This window comes from Cololabis saira, chromosome 21 (assembly GCF_033807715.1).
Source record: "Cololabis saira isolate AMF1-May2022 chromosome 21, fColSai1.1, whole genome shotgun sequence".
Classification (NCBI taxonomy): Eukaryota; Metazoa; Chordata; class Actinopteri; order Beloniformes; family Belonidae; genus Cololabis; species Cololabis saira.
Genome location: NC_084607.1, coordinates 18,009,991 through 18,035,695, shown reverse-complemented (window position 1 = coordinate 18,035,695; position 25,705 = coordinate 18,009,991). Strand labels below are relative to the sequence as shown.

Genomic DNA, 25,705 nt, shown 5'->3' with positions numbered 1-25,705 from the left:
TTTCTGGCTTTTTTTCCCTCGAACACAGTGTGGTGAGCCTAGCGTTGCCACCCGTCCTGTAAAATACGGAATTGTCCTTTATTTGAGAAAAAAATGTTGCGTCCCGTATTGAACTAATACGGGACACGATTTGTACCGTATTTTCATTAACTTTTACACCATATTCTACTTGAATTATTGAAATAAATTAACTTTTACACCATATTCTACTTGAATTATTGAAATAAATTAACTTTTACACCATATTCTAGTTGAATTATTGAAATAAATTAACTTTTACACCATATTCTAGTTGAATTATTGAAATAAATTAACCTTTACACCATATTCTAGTTGAATTATTGAAATAAATTAACTTTTACGCCATATTCTAGTTGAATTATTGAAATAAATTAACCTTTACACCATATTCTAGTTGAATTATTGAAATAAATTAACTTTTACACCATATTCTAGTTGAATTATTGAAATAAATTAACTTTTACACCATATTCTAGTTGAATTATTGAAATAAATTAACTTTTACACCATATTCCAGTTGAATTATTGAAATAAATTAACTTTTACACCATATTCTAGTTTAATTATTGAAATAAATTAACTTTTACACCATATTCAAGTTGAATTATTGAAATAAATTAACTTTTACACCATATTCTTCACCTGTAGGCTATATTACATCTGGGCTGATGTGGACATACGTAGCATAGGAGGCTATTTCAGCTGCTTTATGGTTGGCTGTCTGTACAGTCATGCAAGTTCAATGCTATTAAAGCACTTTAAACTTTAAATCAAAGGATTTTGCTTTTTCATATAAAATAAACAAATTTTTATTCAGTTTAGAAGTTTTGGGGCTTTTTTTTGGCTCCTGCGCTGCTGAAATCAGGACGTCCCTTATTTCTATTTCTGAAAGGTGGCAACCCTAGGTGAGCCTAAATTGGTAGAAGAAGGCTGGATAGAGACATTTGTATACATTTGGTATATTTTCCATTTGAGGGTTAATAAAGTATTCTATTCTAATTGTTCATCCAGCAGCTATCTCTAAATGTTTGGCGATATTAAACACAAGTATAACTGGTTGTTTGATGAGGATGTTGTCGTCAGTTATGCTTTAATGACGTGCGTCCACGTGATTGAAACCGGGATTTTCCACATGCTTTGTTTGTCTCTCTTGCAAATTAACTTGTAGTTAACAAAAATGACCTGTAGGGGTCACTGTTTACACGTTTTCTCGGCTGCTGTATGTTTTGTACCACTGTGCCCCATCTAATGGAGGTTATTTAAACCTCAAATGCAAACGAATCATTTTAGAAACACTTCATGCTTTGGTCTAATTAATGTGGTATCAGTCAACAACTACGTTATTGGTTCAGGCAAACACCCAGCAAGAATAATGGCATCTTTCCACTGTTAAGATGAACCTAATTGCACACAGTCTTCAATGACCCTGGTGTCTTCATGTACGTTTTGAAATAATAGGATTTCAGCATGATGTCAAATAGTGTTGTAAATTCCAAAGATTTGTGGAAATTAAATTAGTAATACTATAAACTGGGCTAATAGAAAAAATAGTATTATGTATTTACGCACATATGGCCCTCTCAAATAAATAAGTTAAGTAATTCTCATGAAGATGAAAAGTAACAGCTCTATAGTTTAAATATGAATAAAAGCCCTGCATTAACAATCCAACGGTATGCAAGTACCTGTATTAAACAGGACAGGACAGGCCTAAAGTAAAAGCACTCTGTATTTTTTAATATAGTATAAATAGTTAAATAGTTAGTTAAAATTTCAGCTGGAGGGGATTTTAATCACCCTAATTTATACTACAGAGTAGCATTACTAAATACAGCTGGCGATTAGTGGGTTTATACAGCATTTTATGTTAATCCAAATCCATCCTTAAATTTTTGCTTATCTGGGGTTGAGCTGCAGGGAAAGTACCTCTCTCTCTCCAGCTCTTAAAACAACAAGACATTCCCACGGTCCTGGCTCTACCTCTGGGCCTGCGTCTGCTTGAGCACGCCTGCAGCATCCCCAGGAGGCAACCAGACCCATCGGCTCCTCTAAAGTATAAATCTAATCTGGATATGCAGAATGATTAACTGAAGCTTTAACATAAATACTGAGAAATTTAAGGTGCAATATTTGCTTCCAAAGTGTAGTTAAGTAGTTTCAGACAATGATTTCATTTTACTTCACTGATGCTAAAGCTATGAAGTGAATTGTTTCCCCTATAAATTATAAATCCTGATTTATGACTTTCAGAACATAATATATTACTTTCTTCTGTACAATCTAATATTCGTCCAAAGAGCTGTGCCAAGGTATTAATGCACAATTTCAATTTCAAAGAGTTTTTACCATAAACTGCATGGATTTATTATTTGAATCGACCACAAAGAAGAACAAGACATCATGAATAATGTAGATATAAAAAAGAATGTCTCCAAGTATTTTAAACTTTTAAGCAGCTGCATCATTTAACATGCTTGAACAAAAAACCTTTACTCCTGAAAATGCAGAATGATGAATAGCGCTGAAATTATCTTGCATATCCTTGTCATTAATATCACATTTACTCAAAGAGGGGTCTGTGTGTGTGTGTGTGTGTGGATCAAGAAGCTGCACATTTCATGTGTTGATATCAACTTCTGATCTCATCTAAAGGTCGAAGGGTTCTCAGCTTTCATTTGTTCTGGCTTTTGAAGCACGGATGTACGGCATCGCTCGGGGGAATGGATAAATTAGAAACAATGACTTGAAAGTTTGTGTGGATCGAGTTCATTTCACACAGGCTGCATTGTCAGTTGTTGAATTTGTGGCACACAATCGAGCCATTCATGGGTCACAGCTTGAAGATGAGCCCCCTCCTTCTCCAGATGAGGATGCCATGCAGTGTTTTAATACTATTTTCAGGTGGAGTTAGAAAGTCTTAATTCCTGAGTAAGAGCTCAACACTGTTAAAATCCGATAGGAAAGATTCTCTATCTGTCAGATGGAGAGACGCAAAGAGAAAGAGGATCTGTTATCTACCTCTACCTGGCCTCACATTTGGCAGTGAGAGCTGCATTCCTCCTCTATTCATCAACGGGCAGGGACAGGCTCAATCCTATCCAACTGAGAGCAACTCCATGATGCAGGTGTTGTACGAATAACAGACCAGATTTGCAATTTATGCACTTATAAGAAGGAGACTGAGCACTCTGTGTTTCTTTGAGATATGCACCTGAGATGTCTCCTAATGTGAACAAATCACCCTCTATGTTTTAATCTGCACATACATTTGCCAGGCATAAAGATTTGTGTTTGGTGAAACCAGTTTCCACACATCAGATATGACAAAATGCATGCGGTTGACGTGTTTTTGGAGTGTTATGAAACTCTGAGATGTGAAATAATGACTGAAATGTAAATTTTTGTCACAAACATCAGCGATGGTAAAAAAAAAACCCCTGAAAAGATACACCTAGTATTTATCAGCTGTAGTGAGTGGGCCAAGAGAAACATTTTCTCATGGGGGGAAAAGGGTTGTTGTCAGTGAGTTGTAACATTCATGGTCTATTTTTTTTATTCTAATATCTCTCTGTCTCTGCCCCAAAACCGGTGTTGTTGTTATTTTTCTAAAAAAAAATCGTATGCGTTTGTTTCTGAGGTATAAAACAGACTTCAAACACGTCTACTTTCTGCGGATGTGGTAAATCCAGAGCAACAACATGAGCAAAATCAGCAGCAGTCAAACACTGTGCAGCTCTCTCCCCGCCCCCCACTCTGTCCCAACAACAGACTCAAGCCTACATTATGGTTCCGCGTTAAATCGACGCAGAGTCTACGCCGTGGGGTTGCGCGTCGCCGCGTACCTCGCCGTAGGCTCTGCGTTGGTGTAACGCGGAACCATAAATCAGCCTTCAGAGCCCAAGGCAATAGAGCGGCAGCGCGGCGCGTTATCAGATTAGTTTACTCCAGTTTCAGTCTGCGCTCTGTAGACAACAGGCAGCGGATACAGACGAAGAGTACCTTCAAATTAAGAGTCTACATTTTAATCAACATATTTTTGCTTCCTTTGACGTCTGTCTTGCTAAAAACGGAATAATGAATGTCGTTTATTATCATTGAGTTGTTTAACTGCTGTATGCCTCTTGCCTTATTTTCATTCACTATTTCTGTTGCTCCATTTCGCACCCACTCACATCATCTGGTCCCAGGCAAAATTACATGTGCAATGAATCTCAATTATATTTGCACTGTTTTTCTTTCTTTCTCGTACTGCACTAATTGTATTTTCATTCCAATGTATATACTGTTTATATTTTGTAATTACAGTATATATTTTTTACTTTTTTACCCTTTCGCTGCATGTGTGTGTTGTGTGTACTGCTGCTGCACAAAGTGAATTTCCCCACTGAGGGAGGAATGAAGGACAATCTAATCTAATCTAACAAAATGTCTTTGATCTACTCGGGTGTCTTCAACCAGAGATTAGGTTTATGTGTTAGCGGCGACTACAAAGGATGCAATGCATTAAAGACGTTTTTTATAATAGACAAGCAAATTTACACAGTCAAGAATATGAGCTTGCATGTCTGGTGAATAAAAAACAAACAAGCTAAAATTCTAAGGGAGGTGGCACATTAACTCCAGAGTCATCCACAGGTGTACATTAACAATGTGGACACTTCCTCATTACATCATTGGGGAAATAAGTTTGGTGATAACAAAGTATTTTTTAGGAGGAAAATGCACTTAGAGCAAAATGTACATTTAACTTGCAAGGCTCATCTCTCAGCTGTTTTACAAGAACGTTGGAATTAAATTTATGAATAATATATGTTTATCAGTTTTTCTCTCAGATGTAAGTCGCTTTGGATAAAAGCGTCTGCTAAATGACAGCAGTAGTAGTAGTTGTAGTTTGTCATCAGTGAAATAATTCAGACTTTCATGAAAGCAGAAAATATTACTAGAGTTCCAACAGCATTTTTTGTTCCCTATTTTTTCTTGACAAATACCATTAATTCCAACAAATGTAATTTAGAAAGCCAGAATTTTCAGCTGTTAAATACATTTGATTTGTGTCATACCTGTATTTTTCTTCTACAAAATAAACTATCTTAATAAGAACAACAAGAATGGCCATTTCATTTCATTTCATTTATTTGTCAGGGTTTATGTCCTATGAGACATAAGGCCAGACAAGGACATGGTAACAAAAGTCCTCAGCCACAGTGTGTGTTGGACGTGTAAAAGAAAATGACAAATTAAAAATATGTACGTTATTATGAATGAATGAATGAATGAATGAATGAATGAATGAATGAATGAATGAATGAAGTTTATTCAATCATGACAACACAAAAACAACACAACACCAAAAAACATTGTGCACAGCATTGACATTTAACACAAAACTTATAATCATGTGTTGAACAATGACTGAAAAGGCATAGGCTGAAGCAAACTGCTTATAAAAGCCTATCCTATATTACCAACTTTCTTTTTTTGGCTACCAACCTCCAAAAAACCAAAGAGACAATAGAAAAGCAAAGAAACAACAAAAGGCAAAGAAACAACAGAAAAGCAAAGTAACATGACAGATAGTCAATCGCACTTATAAGCTTCACAAATATCTTTACAAACCATTTTCTTAAAAACCAAAAGAGAATGACATGTTTTTAAATTTATGTTGGCATCATTCCAGAATTTAACTCCAGTAATGGAGACACATCTCCTTTTCATACCTTTTTTAGCTTTTTCAACAGTAAAATTGCAGACACCTCTAAGATTATAGAGTCTCCTGAATTGAAAAAAACCTCCCTGAGTCAGGGAGCATTTTTTATTTTGCTCTGAACATAATTTGCATGATTTTATAATAAAACAAATCATAAAATTTAATAACATGAGAATTTAGAAAAAGTGGCTCTGTGTGAGCATAGTAATCAGCCTTATGTTTTTGCAGTTTTATTATTGAATTTAAGGTGGTTTTAAAGGTGGATCCCCACAATTCCACACAGTAAGATAAATAGGGAACAATAAACGAGTGGTAGATCAAATGCAAGGCCTTGGAATTCAGTACATTTCTGGATTTATACAGAAATGTTATATTATCTTCGATTCCATTTCTAACAATGCCCCTTTGACAATCTTTAAAACATTGCTATTATTGTGAAAGTCTCCACAGGAAACAGACCGTTCCATGCTCTTCGGCTTGACAGGAACCCGCTCAGGAGGGAAGGATCGTTAAAGTCCGTCTGCTTTCTGAAACCACTCCCCAGAGCTGGCGGTACAAACTACCGAGGACATTATTACGCTGTATATCGGAACCCTTACAGGTCCACACATAAATTGATCGATAACTGTTAACTATTGTTGGTCAAAGTTTTTTGCTTTTGGAAACCTTTATAAACTTTTTTTTGCGGAGCGGACGTGAGAGACGCAGTCAGCATGGTGTTGAAATCGGAGGACGGAGTAGGTGAGTAGTGAAACTGTCCAGGAACCAGTTTAATCCTCCAAAATATCTCTCAGGGGGGGTCCCGGGACATTTATGCTTCTGAAAAACAACTTTTGAGTACTTTGAGGCTCAGTGGAAGTTAGTGTATCTGGAAGCAAAAACGTGAACCGTGTGTTTCTGCTGTGTTGGTATTTACTCCGCCAGGGTTACTACGACGACTACTGGCGACTGATACGACTGGTTTATTATCTGATATATATATATATATATATATATATATATATATATATATATATATATATATATATATATATGTATATGTATATGTATATATATATATATATATATATATATATGTATATATATATATAGTGTGTGTGTGTATATATATATATATTTCTTTCTTTATATATTTTCTATATATATATATATATATCTTTCTTTCTTTCTTTGATATATATATATATATATATATATATATATTTTTTTTTTTTTTTATTTATATATATATTTATATATATTTCTTTCTTTCTTTCTTTCTTTCTTTCTTTCTTTCTTTCTTTCTTTCTTTCTTTCTTTCTTTCTTTCTTTCTTTCTTTCTTTCTTTCTTTCTTTCTTTCTTTCTTCATATATATATATATATATATATATATATATATATATATAGCCAATGATAACATATCTATCTATCTATCTATCTATCTATCTATATATATATATATATATATATATATATATATATATGATATGCATATATATATATATATATATATATATATATATATATATATATATATATATATATATATATATATATATATATATATATGATATGCATATATATGACATGCACTTTTTTTCAGTTGACTGAATATGACTATTGCTGGTTTTTGTAATGTTGCAGTCAAATTATTGTTCTTCCACAATTCTGTTGGGAACTTGAGAAACATGTACTTATATGCATGTTATATGCATGTTATATGCATGTTATGTGCATGTTATGTGCATGTTATATGCATGCACAAGATTTAGAAAAGGGTTTAACAGACTGAGCTTCAATGGACGTCCCCAGTGCCATTTTTCCCTGAATAGTGGGCAACAGGTGTGACAGCAGTTCTGCTGAGAGTTTAGGTATAGATGCAGTTGCTAGCTTTGTCTTTTAATGCCCTGTCCTGTAACAACTCATTATCAACTTTTGACATCATAACAGCATTACACGTTGATTTTAATTATTTTGTGCAGGGTTGTCCTTTTTTTTTGTGTTCTTTTTTTCTTCTTCTTTCAATATGGTAATAACAACTGAGTGTTCAGCCTTTGGTGTGAAACAGAAGGCCTTTGTTGCTGATTCCTTCACCCCCCCCTGGCTTGGTTAGCCTGGCAGCATTAATTAGCACCCTTCACTTGCGTCACAGTTAATCACGCTGGCTGACTGTGAACCTCTGACAGACTGATCCTCTTGTAGGGTACAGATCCTTTGTTCTGCCGAACTTCCAACGCTTATCCTTCAGTGCTTGTTGCTGAGCCCGCCTGGCACACAGCTGCTCTGCTTTTACAGGCAGGGAGATGAGAGTAGAGCAGTCGATTCTTTTCGAGTCCATTTGTCTCTGCCACTTAGAGCTGGGTGGTCTGGGAACTTAAAGTAGTTGTCACTAATGGTTCCCTAATGAGTGGCGCTGAAAGCTCTAATGGGCCCGGTGGTATGGTGCACCCTGCTTGGCACTAATGCCCTGGTAGTTTGATAATCTTCATCATCTCCCCTTAATCATATTTCAGCTTTCTTTCTGCATGAGTTACAGCTTGCTTTTCCATTCGGCCTGTCATTCGTTTTATGGAGTTACTGGTATAAAGGGACATGGGTTCATTGTACAGAGTACAATTTGGTGTATGTTTCATTTGGTATCTCAGCAATCCTTGGTTTGCTCTGTAGTAGGGATGGGCGGTATGGACTAAAAAATGTATCACGATAATTTCCGGCATTTATCCCGATAACGATTAAAAAATACCAATTCAACTCCACCTTTTCAACTATAAATCTATCTCGCTCTCAGATCCGCCATGTTTGTTACACAAATCAACATCAACGGGAATGTATCTTTCTTTCTTTCTTTCTTTCTTTCTTTCTTTCTTTCTTTCTTTCTTTCTTTCTTTCTTTCTTTCTTTCTTTCAGGCTCATTTCCTTCCTTCCTTCCTTCCTTCCTTCCTACCTTCTTTCCTCCTGCTCTCTCCTTCCTTCCTTCCTTCCTTCCTTCCTTCCTTCCTTCCTTCCTTCCTTCCTTCCTTCCTTCCTTCCTTCCTTCCTTCCTTCCTTCCTTCCTTCTTTCCTCCTGCTCTCTCCTTCCTTCCTTCCTTCCTTCCTTCCTTCCTTCCTTCCTTCCTTCCTTCCTTCCTTCCTTCCTTCCTACCTTCTTTCCTCCTGCTCTCTCCTTCCTTCCTTCCTTCCTTCCTTCCTTCCTTCCTTCCTTCCTTCCTTCCTTCCTTCCTTCCTTCCTTCCTTCCCTCCTTCCTTCCTTCCTTCCTTCCTTCCTTCCTTCCTTCCTTCCTTCCTTCCTTCCTTCCTTCCTTCCTTCCTTCCTCCCTTCCTTCCTTCCTTCCTTCCTTCCTTCCTTCCTTCCTTCCTTCCTTCCTTCCTTCCTTCCTTCCTTCCTTCCTTCCCGTACGTTGTGGATTTAACGCAAAACCATAAATCATTTTTACACAAAAACTTTATCAAAGGGAATTTATCGTTTTTACCACGAGATGACAAATTCTTATCGTGAGGAATTTTTTTGGACGGTACATCGTGAACGGTAAAATATCGCCCATTCCTACTCTGTAGAGTGTTTTCATCTTTTGGAAACATATCCTATACATGTTTGTTTGTTGTTGCCCCCACCCCAATAATGATCCTAGAATTGATAAGTTCTTACCTGTTCCCTTCTATCTTGTACCTTTTTTCTTGGAGTTCATATTTCGACTCTCCTCTCAGAGGATTGGCATTTATGAATTTGCATTTGCGGTTTGCAACCAACAAGTATAAACCTGCCTCAACATTTTTTTCCTCATACAAGACATAACTCTTGATTGCTTCTGTTGATGGCGCCCAGAAATTAAAAATGATGGTTGCCACAGATTCCAAAGTGAAAGCATTTGTTTTTAATTTTTTCTAACCAAACTTGTGCATACTGAAATGCGTTGCTGCTTTGAGATCTTATTTATCTATTCATTCTTTTGCAAAGCATTGTTTTTTTATGCTCTACTTGAACAGAACTTTTGATTATGCATACAGTTTCTTTGTGATGGAGGTGGAAGCTTAAACACAGGAATGTGAAATAATGGATATTTTGTTGCCTTTAAGCTCAGCTTTCACTTCTCGTCAATGACGGCGGCGCACAAACAGGAAGCCAGATGGGAAGTGGAATTGCAGTATATGCAGGTAGTAACAATTTGCAGGCAAGTTTTAGGCTAAATAAAGACTGTGGTGTAGCTGGCAGGCAATGGCCAAAAATAACTAAATAAATAAACAAACAATGGCTTTTCCAGATTTCTCATGTAGTTATTCTGGACATCTAGTTGTTTGTCTGGCAGAAGAGGATGTTGACAGTAGAGTAACTCTGATAAGAATCATGGCTAACTGCATCAGATGGCGCAGCCACGCATTGTGTGAAGAAACAGCACTTCCGCTTTTGAGGGAAAACATAGAGATGCCTCCACAGCAGCCCATCAAAACTATTAATGCCAATATAACAGAAATGGGATTATTAAAGAAAGCTCCTTTTTTGTGTCCACGATGATGGATTGCACGTGCGTGCGTGTGTGTGTGTGTGTGTGTGTGTGTGTGTGTGTGTGTGTGCGTTCAGCCGTGGGAAGTGTTTTCTGCTCGGCCATCTGTGTGTTTGGTTTAGACTGAAGCTATAGCCTCACTATACATTCTCCAGCTCCATTTCCCACCCACTCACATCCTCTGGTCCAACATTCCTGCACAGCATTAGACTCACAGAGAAAATATGTGTGGACGCGGAGCGACCAGATTATTTCTGTTTGAGCAGTTTTATTTTGTGATACGTTTTTAGATAGCCGCAACAGCTGGAAGAAAATATACTGAAAAATGGTCATTATTGCCCTAAAATATTGAAATAATAATCATTAATTGCTTTAATGCTTTATTTTCTAGATTGTTATGTAATTTACCTTTATCTCATCAGAGCTTGAGTGATTGTCAATATTAAACAACTGCCAATTAAAATTCTTCTGACTTTAAGCTCTTTAAAAGTATTTGGACTTTGATCAACAGGGATTAAACTAAATATAGGCCTCTACTAAGGAAGGCAACTGCCAGATCTGTTCACATTAATGAGATGTGTTTTATACACACAGAAAACTTTGGTCTGAGCATGTCTGAGATGTCATGACTTGCATTCCTTCACTTTAAAGAGTCCAAGGCCAGAAAGGCCGGAAACCAAACATGTACAGAACTGGGGCTTTGTAGTCTAAGGTTTTATTTATTACAAGATAATGATAATAGTAATAATAATAATAATAATAATAATGATGATGGTAATAATAATCACCTGGTCCTTAAAATGATATTACAATTATGATATCAGATGGAAAAACTATAACATGCCATTATTTATTTAACAAAAACTAATCCAAAATGTAGACCTGACGTACAAATAAACACGACGAAGTAAACATTAGACCAGAAATGCTTCCAAAGGAATTAAGATTGTAAGTAGGAGCCATGTAGCCTAAGGCCTGGGATATACTTGAAGTTCAGACGCATCATGGCCGCCACGCGTATCCTGCGTTCATTTGATGCGTCGACGTGCACGTTCTCAAAAAGACAGTGAACGCCTACGCGACCTGCAGTTCTCGCTGTGGCCGCGAGTGGCGCTGGTCCCGGTCAGATACCAGCTGGTCCCGGTCAGATACCAGCTGCCACAAGGGACGACGCGGAGGTCGCTGGCGCTGTTTCCTTTGCCGAGATTGCAACCAAAGCAATGTTATAATCTCCTACATCATCCAATGGTGTCATGTTAACTTGTTTGTTGTTCTAATCTCCTACTGCTACTACCGCTGCTACTAAATATTTAATCACTTTTCCAACTGTTGCTCTGCTTACTGCCCCCTATCGGTTACCGCCGGTGCGACGCGCTCTCCTCGTGTACTACGCGAGCGACGTTGTGGTTGGTGGTGCACGCGAACGGACGCGAACGCAAGCACCAACAGCAAGTATATCCCAGGCTTAATGGTAAATAAAAACACTACCATAGGTTAATTGATCAGCAGAGCGGATCAGCACCTCTCTGAGGCCACGTTTACACGTAGCCGGGTATTTACAAAAACGAATATTTTCCCCTCTACGTTTTCAAAAATATCCTCGTTTACACGGACTCGCATGAAAACGCTGTTAACGTCATGCCAGCCAATCAGAATCCTGGAAAAAACATCAACAAATGACACGTGTAACTTCCAGTTAAGGTTGATTTATGGTTCTGCGTTACACCGACGCAGAGCCTACGGCGTAGGGTACGCGGCGATGCGCGCCGTACGGTGTGCGTCGCCGCGGGACCATAATTCAGGCTTTACTTCCAAGACGGAACGAGTCTTTCGTTTGGAGTGACAGAGAAGTGGAGTTACTTTTAAGTGTGACTTTAGAATATAAAACAGGTAAAATACAAGAAAATATTGACGGTGGCCAAACTAATTGTAAACACAGGTTGCACACATGACGCTGGTGAGTTTCTGGTGCATAATGTGACGTTCTGAAGCTTAAATCTCCGTTTTCCTCCGTTTTCCTCTGTTTTCCTCCGTTTTCCTCTGTTTAGACACAAACGTGAAAACTGAGTTTTTGAAAATCTCCACTTTGGCCGGAGTTTTCAGAAATGATCGTTTTTGGGGGCTTTGAGCTGCGTTTTCGTGTAAACGAATGGCCAAAACGCATGAAAACGCCTCAGTTTTTGCTCCGTGTAAACGGGGCCTGAAATCAGAAGATGTGGCATTGTGGCCTTGCCGAGGAGGACAGCTCTCAATAATAATCTTAGATCAATTGTTGCCCCCAAGATGGTTGTCACACTTCCAATAATGGATGCCACAGGCAGTTTACTCAAAATTGGAGCAGAGCTCAGAGGAATTACAGAAGAACCTAGAGCTACACCTCACACTTTATAGGCCTTAGTTTTACATTAAAATTGACGACTGTACAGTTACAGTCAGGCTGAGTAGGCTTGATTGCCATGAGAAAGCTGAGTCTCTAGGAATATTATGACAGCACAGCTTTATACAGAATAGCACGTTTGTCACAAAACAAATCTAACATAGCAGTGTCGTTGGCATCTGTCAAGCGTGGTGGTGGAGGGTTGATGATTTGGGCTTGTTTTGCAGCTAAAAAAAAAGTGCAGTCGTTGAACTGACTGTGAGCTCATCTGTGGACCAAAATACCAACAGAGTGGCTGAAAAAGAACAAAATCAAGTTATTGATTGGCTCATTGAAAGCACAGACCTACCTTAAGAGACCTGTCAGTGACAGACTAATGAACACTAATGAACGCAAACATCGGTGACCTGAAGCAACACGGTAAAGAAAAGTGGACCAGAAACTAGAAACGATTCTTTTTTTAACTTTATATCTGTGCCAAAGGTGATTTTCACAAGCTAATTGCTTATAGGTTGTACTTAGTTTGCTCTCTCACTGCTTCCTGCTTCCACATTTTGGGCTTTTTTTCTTCTTAAATAATGCTATGTGTTGATGTATGTGTATGTATATATAAAATAATGTAAAAATCATACATATAATCTGATTTATATTTGGTGCTTCGCCTGGGAAAGAAAAAAACAACTGCTAATAATTTACACACGACGGTCAGAGAAACCTCAGCAAACGTGGAGATGTGGAGTGTCAGAGTGCAGCCAGCACAGCAGAGGGCTCCACGTTGACTCATCCATTTACACGCAGACATGAGGCAAGCGCTCCCGTCAGACACACCCAGTGCAAATGCACACTCATGTTGCAAATACGAGGAATGCCGGGAACCTTGCACAATGTCTTGACAAGCCTCATTACCATTAGCGTAATGCTCCCGCAGTTATCACACCAAACACACACAGTTGTCTGCAGCACAGAGCCCTTTGTTATGCTTAAGTTTAGGGGTGATAATGTCAGTATGACTAGCCACATGTCTGGCCAGGAGAGTGAAAGCCTGCCTTGTATAACTTAGTCATAACAACAGCTTAGCATTTGTGATTGGCTGACCGCCTCCATTAGAAAATACTGGAAGAGTCCGAATTAAAAAGAAAACCTCAGTTACTTGTATATATTCACATGCTTTAAATGACAGTTCTGGACATGAGAGTTGATTAGACTAGAGATGCATTAATCTCTATTTTCTGGGCCCACTTCTGTTTATCTGTTTTATGTATTTACTCACTTGCTTATTTTTCTTTCTAAGACCTAAAATCCCCCTGCATACAAAAATCACTTTGCTTCTTCTTTTTTTGTCCATTTTTATATGTTATTATATATTATATGTTGATTGAAAATGCAAGTGCTGAGTACATGGATAAGTTGGAAAAATTAGAAAAATGACCTTTCAATGACCTTTCATTTTGAAACAAACCATGAACTTAAAATAAATTGCCATATTTATTCTCTTAAGGATGAAAGCATGCACACTATGTGATAAAAATTGAGCAGTTAGACATCCAAATTTCACATTTTTTTTTTATGGATTGCACAATGAGATTAGCTTTTAGCAGGTTGTGCATGTGGCATGAAAAGTTTTGTTGAAGCAATCTCACTTGCTCGGTATTGTGTATATCAGCCTAGGGTGATTTGTTATAGATTTTCTCTTTAAACTTTTACCTCGACTCCGGATTATAGATGATCCTACAGTTACCGTTTGGTGTCCTGAATATTTGTGTTGCTCTTGAGGCTGTGCAATTAATCAGATTTTATTTTTGGTTCCCAACATCCACCAAACTATGTAATTATGAAAAAAAAAAGGGCCAGATGTTCTGGTTTTGTGTTCTGAAAGACACGCACACTTGAGGAATAGACTTGGGTGTAACAGAATGTAATTTAAATAATGAGGCCACAGTGGTGTGTTTTCGATCAAAAATATTTAAGGGATTATTTGGGCGGCTCTGTCAGCTTCTGCTCTGTTGGCCTCAGTCATTTTTCTTTAGTCTGACTGAAGTCTGCTAAGAAAATGTAATCATTTTTAAGTTTGATGGATTCAAAATGCTTCTAAAGTCCGTAGATAACCATTTTACATCAATGTGATTTCAATGTTGAAGAAAAAGTTGTAATTATGAAGCTTTTAAGACCTGAATTATCACCAGTTTTGTCCTACTTGCTGATTTCTTATCTCGATTGATCAATGCAAATTTCCCCCTTGTGGCTACAACCAGACATATTTAGCAAATGTAGAAAGTGAAAGTAGAAAGTCATTGCTACGTCTGCCTACGCATCGTTCTGACTCTGGCTGTGTGGGGATTTTCTGTGTAAGAGGAGGCGGCAGGAAAAGAAATGACCACTGGGTGGAGCCTCCATGTTGATGGTAGTGACAGCGAAGAGCACGTGGAGGGGAAGAGGAGGGAGGGAGATAGTGGGTATGGCTCTTTCCCAAATGAACTGTGTCAGTGTCAGCTTGCTGCGAGCTGATAGCCCTGCTGCACAGCTGAGAGAGCTCAACTATCTCTCTCTCCTGCCTGGAAGTGAAAGGCTCCCTCCTGCTGCTGCTGGACTTGTGGACGCTTGTTTGGCTCGTACTGAGCAGTGGGATCTAACAGAAGTGGGACAGCCGGCTCTACTTTTCATATGTGAAAGTGGAGAGGGAAGACAGAGAAGATCAACTTTGGAGAATTTCTTATCGAGGTTTGCACTGAAACGTATTTATTTATTATTTATTTGGTACTTGATCTTTTGGTACTTGATCTCTCTCTGTTCCTCATCTTTGTGACTTGTTGTCGCTTGGGACTTTGGTCAGATTTCATTAACTCTGTAACTGCTCCTTCGCTAAAATGCTTAAACAGTCCTAGACATTGTTACATCAATGAAACGAGACCTTTATACATCACTGTTGGTGTGACTTATCTGCGGGACCATCCTGTTATTCTCTGCTGTGCCTTGTGGGATTGTTATATAGGTTGGTGAATGGTGTGTGAGTGACTGACACTTGAGATTTTCAAGTGGTCCAAACAGGTTTTGTCCTCATGTAGAAATCAGGTTGAGATGTCTCTCATCAGGATGCATCATAAGTAAATCGCAATGTTGTCAAATTCTGATTTCTTGTAAATAAATCTGGTTGTCTGGTTGTGGACAAGTAGAACCAAGCATGCCTGAGCCCTCAGTCTCCCAGTTTTGGCCTTGTAGAGGAATGAGGCTGCTGGCAGACACAAAGGGAGGGCTGTGATCATCCCACCACCTTTCCCTCCGTCTCTCTTCTACTGCCATTCGCTGCCCCACGCCTCCTTGGCAAAACACTGGGCTCCTTCTCCCAGCCACCTCCTCCTTCACCTTCTCCTACCCACGGGTCAGGTTGGGATGGATGCCCCTGGGTTTCTTGATCCATAACTGGTGGTCCGTTTCATTCTGGCCATTGTTGTGTCTGTTGTGCTTTGAATGAACAGGTCATAGATGGGCAAGTTCTTTGGAGTGACCACATTTAAGACAGGAATTCCTTTTATAATTTCTCCTCAGTTTTGTTATCAGCTGTGTGGTTCAGAAAGTGAAAGGCTTTGTGAGTGAGAGAGGGGGTGGCGGCGGGTGGGTCGAGGGTTCAAATATATATGAGAGAGAGCACCCTTGGGATTTGCTTTAGTAATGAGTTTCATTCTCGGATGAGGGATCAGCAGATGAGTCGGTCATTTTTATTATTATTAATATTACTATTATTATGACTATCTTTTGTCAAGGCAGCTAAAAGCTACAAGGAGCAAATGCTAGTATTTAATAGAGCTTATTGTGCTGCTCTGTATGTTGCACATCCCTGCTGGCACTATTGATTATTTGTGTTTGCGCTAAATGCGTTAAACCTTATCATAAAGCAGACTGCTTGTGGTTACAGTTGGGACATCTATTGGTTTTGGCAAGAGATCAATTGATTCGATCCCAAAGGGACATTGAGGTGAAGGGTGCCTTTTTGCCAAGTGGTAAAAGAACTGTCTGTGTTACCAAAAAGTCATGCAGCAGTAAAATCAGCTTTATAAAAAACAGTCTGGTGGAAGACGGCTTGATAAACTAATATTTTAAAGATATTTTAGTGAAGAGTTTGCCTTGAAAGAGAGCTAGAGTTGGGCTCTGACAGCAGAGGAGTGGATGAGAGGAGACGTGATGGACTGAGAAGAGGAGGAAAGTAATCAAGTTAAATGGAGAGTGAGGGGGGGGGGTTCTTCAGCAAAAAAAGACTTTAATGGAGTGAAGGGAGAAATTGTTTCTAGCACTGTCTTTCATTTGCATAATTTGTTGTGTGTAGAAGCAGAATTGAGTACACTAACGTGGAGTGGCGTGTTTTTGTACATCCCCTCAGTAGAGATGGGCGATATGGACTAAAAAATGTATCACGATAATTTCTGGCATTTATCCCAATAACGATAAAAATGACAATAAAAATCAACGGGAATTTTTCTTTCTTTCTTTCTTTCTTTCTTTCTTTCTTTCTTTCTTTCTTTCTTTCTTTCTTTCTTTCTTTCTTTCTTTCTTTTCTTTCTTTCTTTCTTTCTTTCTTTCTTTCTTTCTTTCTTTCTTTCTTTCAGGCTCATTTTCTTTCTTTCTTTCTTTCTTTCTTTCTTTCTTTCTTTCTTTCTTTCTTTCAGGCTCATTTTCTTTCTTTCTTTCTTTCTTTCTTTCTTTCTTTCTTTCTTTCTTTCTTTCTTTCTTTCTTTCTTTCTTTCTTTCTTTCAGGCTCATTTTCTTTCTTTCTTTCTTTCTTTCAGGCTCATTTTCTTTCTTTCTTTCTTTCTTTCTTTCTTTCTTTCTTTCTTTCTTTCTTTCTTTCTTTCTTTCTTTCTTTCTTTCTTTCTTTCTTTCTTTCTTTCTTTCAGGCTCATTTTCTTTCTTTCTTTCTTTCTTTCTTTCTTTCTTTCTTTCTTTCTTTCTTTCAGGCTCATTTTCTTTCTTTCTTTCTTTCTTTCAGGCTCATTTTCTTTCTTTCTTTCTTTCTTTCTTTCTTTCTTTCTTTCTTTCTTTCTTTCTTTCTTTCTTTCTTTCAGGCTCATTTTCTTTCTTTCTTTCTTTCTTTCAGGCTCATTTTCTTTCTTTCTTTCTTTCTTTCTTTCTTTCTTTCTTTCTTTCTTTCTTTCTTTCTTTCTTTCTTTCTTTCTTTCTTTCTTTCTTTCTTTCTTTCTTTCTTTCTTTCTCATTTCCTCAATTTATTGTTTTTACCATGAGATGACAAATTCTTACCGTGAGGAATTTTTTTGACGGTATATCGTGAACGGTAAAATATCGCCCATTCCTACCCCTCAGACAGAATATTGTCAGAAGAGTTGAGTATTAAATGTATTTACTGATGTCTACAGGCTATACAGCAATAGATGCTCAAGGTTTTTTATTTTGTTTTATAAGTGCACCCCTGTGTGTGTTTGTTGAACAGCCGCCTCCTTGGTGAGTTGACCTAGGTAAAAAATTGTTAAGATATTACTTTTTCCCCCCCTTCTTCTGGTTTTTGAGTGCTAAGGAGTTCCCTAATTTGGGTCACATCTGCTGGGAGGGGGTCAGAGATATCCTACGAGCACACACGGTTCTAATTTCCTTATTTTCCGAGGAGGATTCTTTAGTGATCTGGGTGGAAATGAGATGTCTGCTTTTTTTGCCAGGAAAGCAATCAGGATTTGTATTAGTAGACTCCGTCGCAGTGGGAGAGGGAGCTATAACTGGCATATCCCTTGATGTCACATCCCTGTTCTCTGCTGACCCGGCCCTCACTAAAAACAGCCTTTTAGGAACCCCTCAGGTTCCTCGGGAGGGGGACAAAAGATAAAGGTACCAGTATAGTCAAAATTGTTGTTGGTCAATGTGATTTTAGGGCTCAAATGAGGCACCTTGGTTTGTCAAAATGTCCAAAAGTACTGCAAGTATAATGTTAAAATCAGTTTAAAATGGACAGGCTGCACTAGTGGAGAAGAAGGCATCAAGTCATGAATTTGGATTTAGCAGCACTTTGAAGTAATGAGGGCCAGGACCTAACTCAGATTATACCATCCCACTTCTAGCAAATGACCACATGTACTTTTGGTGCAAGGACATCTATCAAGGTCCCAGCAGTAGCCTGTAAATACTTAATTTCCCTGGTTCATGTAATTTTTATTGGTCATTTTGGTGCTAAATTTGCATTAATAAACTCTGAGACCTAAAATTGATTCATGGCTTAGTTGTTTTTCATTGGATGCATATGATTTCCCTGAATGACCCGTGTTCCTGGTAGCACAAGTGGAGATGTAGCCATACTCTTTCATTTTCAGCCAGATTAAATCTTTTCATCTAGGCCAGGGGTCGGCAACCCGCGGCTCTAGAGCCGCATGCGGCTCTTTAGCGCCGCCCTAGTGGCTCCTGGAGCTTTTTCAAAAATGTTTCACCTTTTTTTCCTTTTTTTCCCCTTTTTCTTCTTTTTTGCTTCTTTTTTTTCTTCCTTTTTTTCTCTTTCTTTTCTCTTTTTTTTCTCTTTTTTTTTCTTTTTTTCTTTCTTTTCTTGTTTTTTTTGCTTTTTTCTTCTTTTTTTCCTTTTTTCCCTTTTTTCTTTTTTTCTTAATTTTTTTCTCTTTCTTTGTCTTTATTTTCTCATTTTTTGTCCTTTTTTCCTTTTTTTCTTTTTTCTTCTTTCTTTCCTTTTTTCCACTTTTTTTTTCTTCCTTTTTCCTTTCCTTTTTAATCTCGACATTTCGTCTTTTTTCTCAACATTTCGACTTTTTTCTCGACATTTCCACTTTTTTCTCATCATTTGAACTTTTTTCTCGAGATTGTACTTCAACATTAATCTCAACATTTTGACTTTTTTCTCTAAATTTGGACTTTTTTCTCCACATTTTGACTTTTTTTCGACATTTCTCCTTTCACCATTTGTCTTCATTCTAAGGCTGATACAAGACCTTTCATTTTTTACGGCTCCAGACATATTTGTTTTTTGTGTTTTTGGTCCAATATGGCTCTTTCAACATTTATGGTTGCCGACCCCTGATCTAGGCTCACCTAACTGAGATTCTCAGTACGCAGGAAGATTGAATCAAATTAAAAAAACTAATCTTCTGATGGAGATGTTTACCTAATTTGTCTCTCTCTCTCTTCTTTGTTCTCGTCTTTTTCTAATAACAAACCCTTTTAATTGGCCTTGCCAGTGCCAAGAGTTTGAGAGTTGATCTTCATTGGAAAACGGAGGAGAAACAAACTGTTCTCAGAAATGACACCCACTTTCTGCCCACCTCTGGCCATGAGCGTGGGTGGGGCCTTTCCCTGCCCTGTTGTGGTTTTGAATATTTTGGGTGTAGTCAGGAAAGCAGTGATGTACCAGACTAATTCTTTTGGCAAATGTTGATCCTGCTAGCAGAATCTGATGTCTGGTGTAGTGATCTTGGTTGGTCCTTTTCAGTAGAAACGCTGGTTTTAGATGCATGGCCTTGATGCCGCGTTACATCTGTCCCACTGATTTATACAAGCTTCTTGTTTGTGATCATACATGAGGGAAGTGAACAGATTCCATCCAAATGATCACTTTTCTTCCTTTTTTATCCATCTCTTCTGAGCCAAATTATAGTCTTTTCTGGAGCTTGTCTTTTCTGTCAGTCCTTCTACTTTGTGGTCCTCCCCTAAGCCAGGAATGCTGTGGCTGCTCTGTGTTGGTCCCTGCTGTCCTGTGCTGTGTGGTGTGGCTCTCCTCAGCGCTGCCAGCCGCCCAACCTGACATCATTCTTCCAGAAACAGGAATGGACTCTGCATTTAAGCTCATCCTTCCTGTTTCGCTTGTCTTTGCTGTTGAAGACAAGGACAGGCTCGGGATTCGCTTGGAATGACTTGCATTCGTCCGTTCGATCATCATGAGACCACAAGGGTGATTACATTCAGGAATGTTCACACAATATCAGTCCTATCAGTGCTTTCTGTGTGTGAATGTAACTGTGGGTTTTTGTGTTTTGTGTCTTAATGCTAAACATTCATACCCCTCTTGATATTAAACCCTGTTCAGGGAACAAATATTGAAAAATGTATTTAAAAAAAGTATGTTCAAATTCAGAGCCTGGGGTGGTTTCCATGGTTACCCAGAAGCGTTGGCATGGATGCTGCTAGTGTAGTGTAATGCTGTAGGCTTTGAGGTGTGAAAGGTCAGCCCCGATTGGACTGCTCTTCTCCCCCAGATGTCTGAAAACGAAATGAGCAGACAACGTGTCTTTGTTTTGGGGCCCATTAACAGCCTGCCGTAAGGCTCCTGTTTTTTTTGCTCCCATTGTCTATTATTTCTGAGTTGAATATTAACAGGCTTCCCCGTTAATATCATGGGTATTTGCCTCAAGATGTTGAGGATCATGCGCTAGCTCTTATTAAAAATAAGTGGCCTATATCCTGCAAAAAATACCAAACGGGAAAAGTTGGATATCAAGATTAATCGTTGACTTTTGCTTTTTTAGGAAACTGTCAGTTTCGTTTTGCGAATTTGAGTGTACGAGAGTTGTGGAGTTAGTAATATAAGACCTGATGTTTTCCCTCAGGCTGCTTTTAAACCATTACCTTGATAAGCATTTCCAGGGTTCCTCAACCCGACCTTATCCTCGACCTGGTTAACCTTTAAAATTCTGCTGCTCTGGCGATGAACAAAAGGTCACAGGACAGGGCTCTCGCTTGACCACTGGGGAATCAGAGAAAGAGCCTTACATGATTACTGAATACTGTTATCCTAGTCTTGTTTCTCTAGTTGTTTCTGTACAAGGGTTTACATACATTAGGGCTGTTCGATTTTGCCCAAAAATCAAATCTCAATTTTTTTTCTCTCAAAATCCGATTTTCGATTACGATTATTTTGTGAATTGACAAAAGGCAAAGAAATGATTTCAAATATGCTGTTTTTTTATTGAACATTTGCCCCATTGGGCTTTAAGTGCAAACTTTGCTCTTATTAAACCAAAAATGAATGAATAAAGTGCAAAACTCTGTAAAATAAGTTGAAAAAAAGTTTAAAAAAATATCATAAAATATAAAGTTTTATCTCTGAAAAAAAAAAATCAGCAAATCAGCACTTGCAAACATACAGTAAGTTATATTTCCAATTAAATAGAACAAGACATTTTCCAAATAAACTAAACTGGGTCTTTGCATGCTAAATAATAATGCAACCCATGAAGGAGGTAGAGGTGTGTAATGGGGCACTTGTCGCAGGTATTGAGAGGTATTTCCATCAATCATTAATATGGTATCAATCATTAATATGTGTGCAGACAAGGTAAAAAAAAAAAAGTGAAAAATCGATTTTACGATTTTCATGTTTTAACATCGTTCTAATTACAAAATCGCGATTACGATTTAAAATCCATTAATCGAACAGCCCTAACATACATAGAAACTTAAATTCGGCTTCACATTCTTTTTGAAGCCGAGCAAAAAGATTGTGACACAAGAAGTTGGGTGAATGACTAGAATTAAGGGCATTCAAATGTTTTGAATTGCCAAGTGCACAACGGTTGCTCTTAAGACACGCAAGTGCTGCTGATGCCTATTTGTTTTCTAAATAGTGATGCTTACCTACAATATATCAGGGTGGAAGAAGAAGGCTTTTATTTCAGCACTTACTTAAATGAAACTGAGCCTGTGCTCGGAGTGCAGTTATGTCGAGAGTGCTGATGCTGTTGACGACCCTCATGAGCTTTCAGCCAAGGTAGGCCTTTCACACGCACAAGCACTCCTGTCTTTCAGCAAGGACACCCTGCCCGCCTTTCACGGTTGGCACAAAGATAGTTGATCATAACTAGATTTTGTGTCATGGGCAGGAACACTGGCAGCATTTTGAGATTTGGTCACGTGCAACCTTGAGTGTCTTGGCTGATCTGAACTTTTTCATTTACGGTAGTCTCTGAAGAGCTCACTTTTCTTTGCAGCCCACCTGAGTTCTGCAGATTTGGGTCTCAATTTGTAATTTATGATGATGATTAGGAATGGGCGATATTTTACCGTTCACGATGTACTGTCAAAAAATTTCCCCACGGTAAGAATTTGTCATCTCGCGGTAAAAACGATAAATTCCTGTTGATGACGTTTTTGTGTAACAAACTGGTTTGGATTTAAAAAGAGTGACGAGGAGCAAACATGATCTATTATATGCAGAGTCTGCAAAAACAGAAGGAAATGGTTGTTACATTTTGATATAACGTTTGACTATTAGGAAAAGAAATTGCAATAGTATCTAATTTGTGGCATGTTCCAACCACAGGTTAATTTGCACATTTTATTTATATTAGAAGAGGTCATCACTGATAGGATTTTATTTTCAGTGAACTTTTATTTATTTGTCCTGTTTCTTTATCAAGTTGTATTTTTTTCTACTTTGTGATTTTATAAGCTAAGAAAACTTGTTTTGGGGGCTGAATGTGGTGATAGATTTATAGTTAAAAAGGTGAAGTTGAATTGGTATTTTTTTTAATCGTCATTTTTACTGTTATCGGGATAAATGCCAGAAATTATCGTGATACATTTTTTAGTCCATACCGCCCATTCCTAATGATGATGATCACTGTGATATGTTTGAATAATACGTTAAGCTTCCTCTGCTTTCTCTCCTGCTTTCGGTTTGTCCTCATCTCCTAGTGTAGTGTATTATGTGTTCCCAACCGTGGGAACCACATAATCTTCTGATTTCAAAGGTTGTCAAGAAACTCCTATTTTGATGGCCCGATGCACCCTCGGTGATATGCCTCAAGGGTAGATGTGCATACAGTGGATAAGGGTAAAAAGGCTAATGCTTCATCCTCTCTCTTATCTCCTTCCAGTGCCAGAAGACCTCACCCCAGAGGAGCAGCAGGAGCTGGAGAATATCCGCCGGCGCAAGCAGGAGCTGCAGGAAGACATTCAGGTAAGACAGGAAGATGTGAGACTTTCTCTAGATACATGTACAGATCTGTGGTTCTTTGTAAAATGGAAAGGTATAACCACATAAGATGCATGAATGCATTTCAGTATTAGTGAAAAATATAAGAAGAATGACTCACCTGTGTAGTATAGAAAAACTGGAGCTACATTTTGAGTGACTTGAACTTTTATTCATAATTGCTTGAAAACAAAACCCCAAAATGTGCTCATTGGATCTAAATGAAATGACATTGCAGTAGAAATGACCAAATAAAGTTATTTTGGGGGTTGGGGGTGTGGGGGTGTTACCACACTCCGTGTCCTCTTTTCCAAGGAGTCTTTCCAGTCCTGTATTCCTGGTGGAATGTGAGGCATTTCCCATCAAGTGCTCACTTCCCTCGCAAAAAATGTCTGTTGTAGAGCCATTTGTGTGCTTCGTCAACATCACAAACACCTCCATTTATGGATGAGTTTACCTCTTTTTGGACTGCGTTTTAAATGCAGTTTTGAATATAGCTTCAGTGTAAAAGTAAACAAGCGAAATGACCCGACATACAGTGAAGCCTACTTCCTCCTGATTTCCAAGCACAGCCATATATTCAAATCAGCTCTGCAGAATTTCCCTATGGTGGTTTATTAGATTTGTCTGACCGTGATCCATAGCAACTATCTTTCCTTGCTGTGGACTTGATCCCAGTGCAAATCTTCATTGATTCAAGAGAGCTGCCCGGGTTAGCGCTGTCACTCAGTAGACATCAGTTGTGTGTAGGAATGGGAGATATTTTACCGTTCACGATAAACCGTCAAAAAAATTCCTCACGATAAGAATTTGTCATCTCGCGGTAAAAACGATAAATTCCCGTTGATGATGTTTTTGTGTAAAACTGATTTATGGTTCTGCGTTAAATGGAAGGAAGGAAGGAGCCTAGAAAGAAAGAAAGAAAGAAAGAAAGAAAGAAATATATGAGCCTGAAAGAAAGAAAGAAAGAAATGAGCCTAAAAAGAAAGAAAGAAAGAAAGAAATGAGCCTAAAAAGAAATAAAGAAAGAAAGAAAGAAATGAGCCTAAAAAGAAAGAAAGAAAGAAATTAGCCTAAAAAGAAAGAAAGAAAGAAAGAAAGAAAGAAAGAAAGAAAGAAAGAAATGAGCCTAAAAAGAAAGAAAGAAAGAAAGATATCAGCCAAGAAAGAAAGAAAGAAATGAGCCTAAAAAGAAAGAAAGAAAGAAAGAAAGAAAGAAATGAGCCTAAAAAGAAAGAAAGAAAGAAAGAAAGAAATGAGCCTAAAAAGAAAGAAAGATATCAGCCAAGAAAGAAAGAAAGAAAGAAAGAAATGAGCCTAGAAAGAAAGAAAGAAAGAAAGAAAGAAAGAAAGAAATGAGCCTAAAAAGAAAGAAAGAAATTAGCCTAAAAAGAAAGAAAGAAAGAAAAATATGAGCCTAAAAAGAAAGAAAGAAAGAAAGATATCAGCCAAGAAAGAAAGAAAGAAAGAAATGAGCCTAGAAAGAAAGAAAGAAAGAAAGAAATGAGCCTAGAAAGAAAGAAAGAAAGAAATGAGCCTAAAAAGAAAGAAAGAAATGAGCCTAAAAAGAAAGAAAGAAAGAAAAATATGAGCCTAAAAAGAAAGAAAGAAAGAAAGATATCAGCCAAGAAAGAAAGAAAGAAAGAAATGAGCCTAAAAAGAAAGAAAGAAAGAAAGAAATGAGCCTAGAAAGAAAGAAAGAAAGAAAGAAATGAGCCTAAAAAGAAAGAAAGAAATGAGCCTAAAAAGAAAGAAAGAAAGAAAAATATGAGCCTAAAAAGAAAGAAAGAAAGAAAGAAATGAGCCTAAAAAGAAAGAAAGAAAGAAATTAGCCTAAAAAGAAAGAAAGAAAGAAAGAAAGAAAGAAAGAAAGAAAGAAAGAAAGAAAGATATGAGCCTAAAAAGAAAGAAAGAAAGATATCAGCCAAGAAAGAAAGAAAGAAATGAGCCTAAAAAGAAAGAAAGAAAGAAAGAAATTAGCCTAGAAAGAAAGAAAGAAAGAAAGAAAGAAAGAAAGAAAGAAAGAAAGAAAGAAAGAAAGAAAGATATGAGCCTAAAAAGAAAGAAAGAAAGATATCAGCCAAGAAAGAAAGAAAGAAAGAAGGATAAATTCCCATTGACGATGTTTTTGTATTGGTATTTTTTTTATCGTTATCGGGATAAATGCCAGAAATTATGGTGATAAATGTTTTAGTCCATACCGCCCATCCCTAGT

At 37.7% G+C, this 25,705-nt stretch overlaps 1 protein-coding gene across 3 annotated transcripts in view; it reads left to right on the top strand.

The window, feature by feature from the left end:
* cyth1a (cytohesin 1a) overlaps positions 1 to 25,705 on the top strand; it is a 50,759-nt gene that overhangs the window by 9,939 nt on the left and 15,115 nt on the right. For 2 of the 3 annotated variants that reach the window (XM_061712510.1, XM_061712508.1), the window contains exon 2: positions 23,393 to 23,475. In XM_061712510.1, coding sequence (XP_061568494.1) covers positions 23,393 to 23,475 — 83 coding nt within the window. Of the gene's footprint in view, positions 1 to 6,234; positions 6,470 to 23,392; positions 23,476 to 25,705 lie in introns of those variants that run through there. The other variant, XM_061712509.1, reaches the window with a different exon arrangement.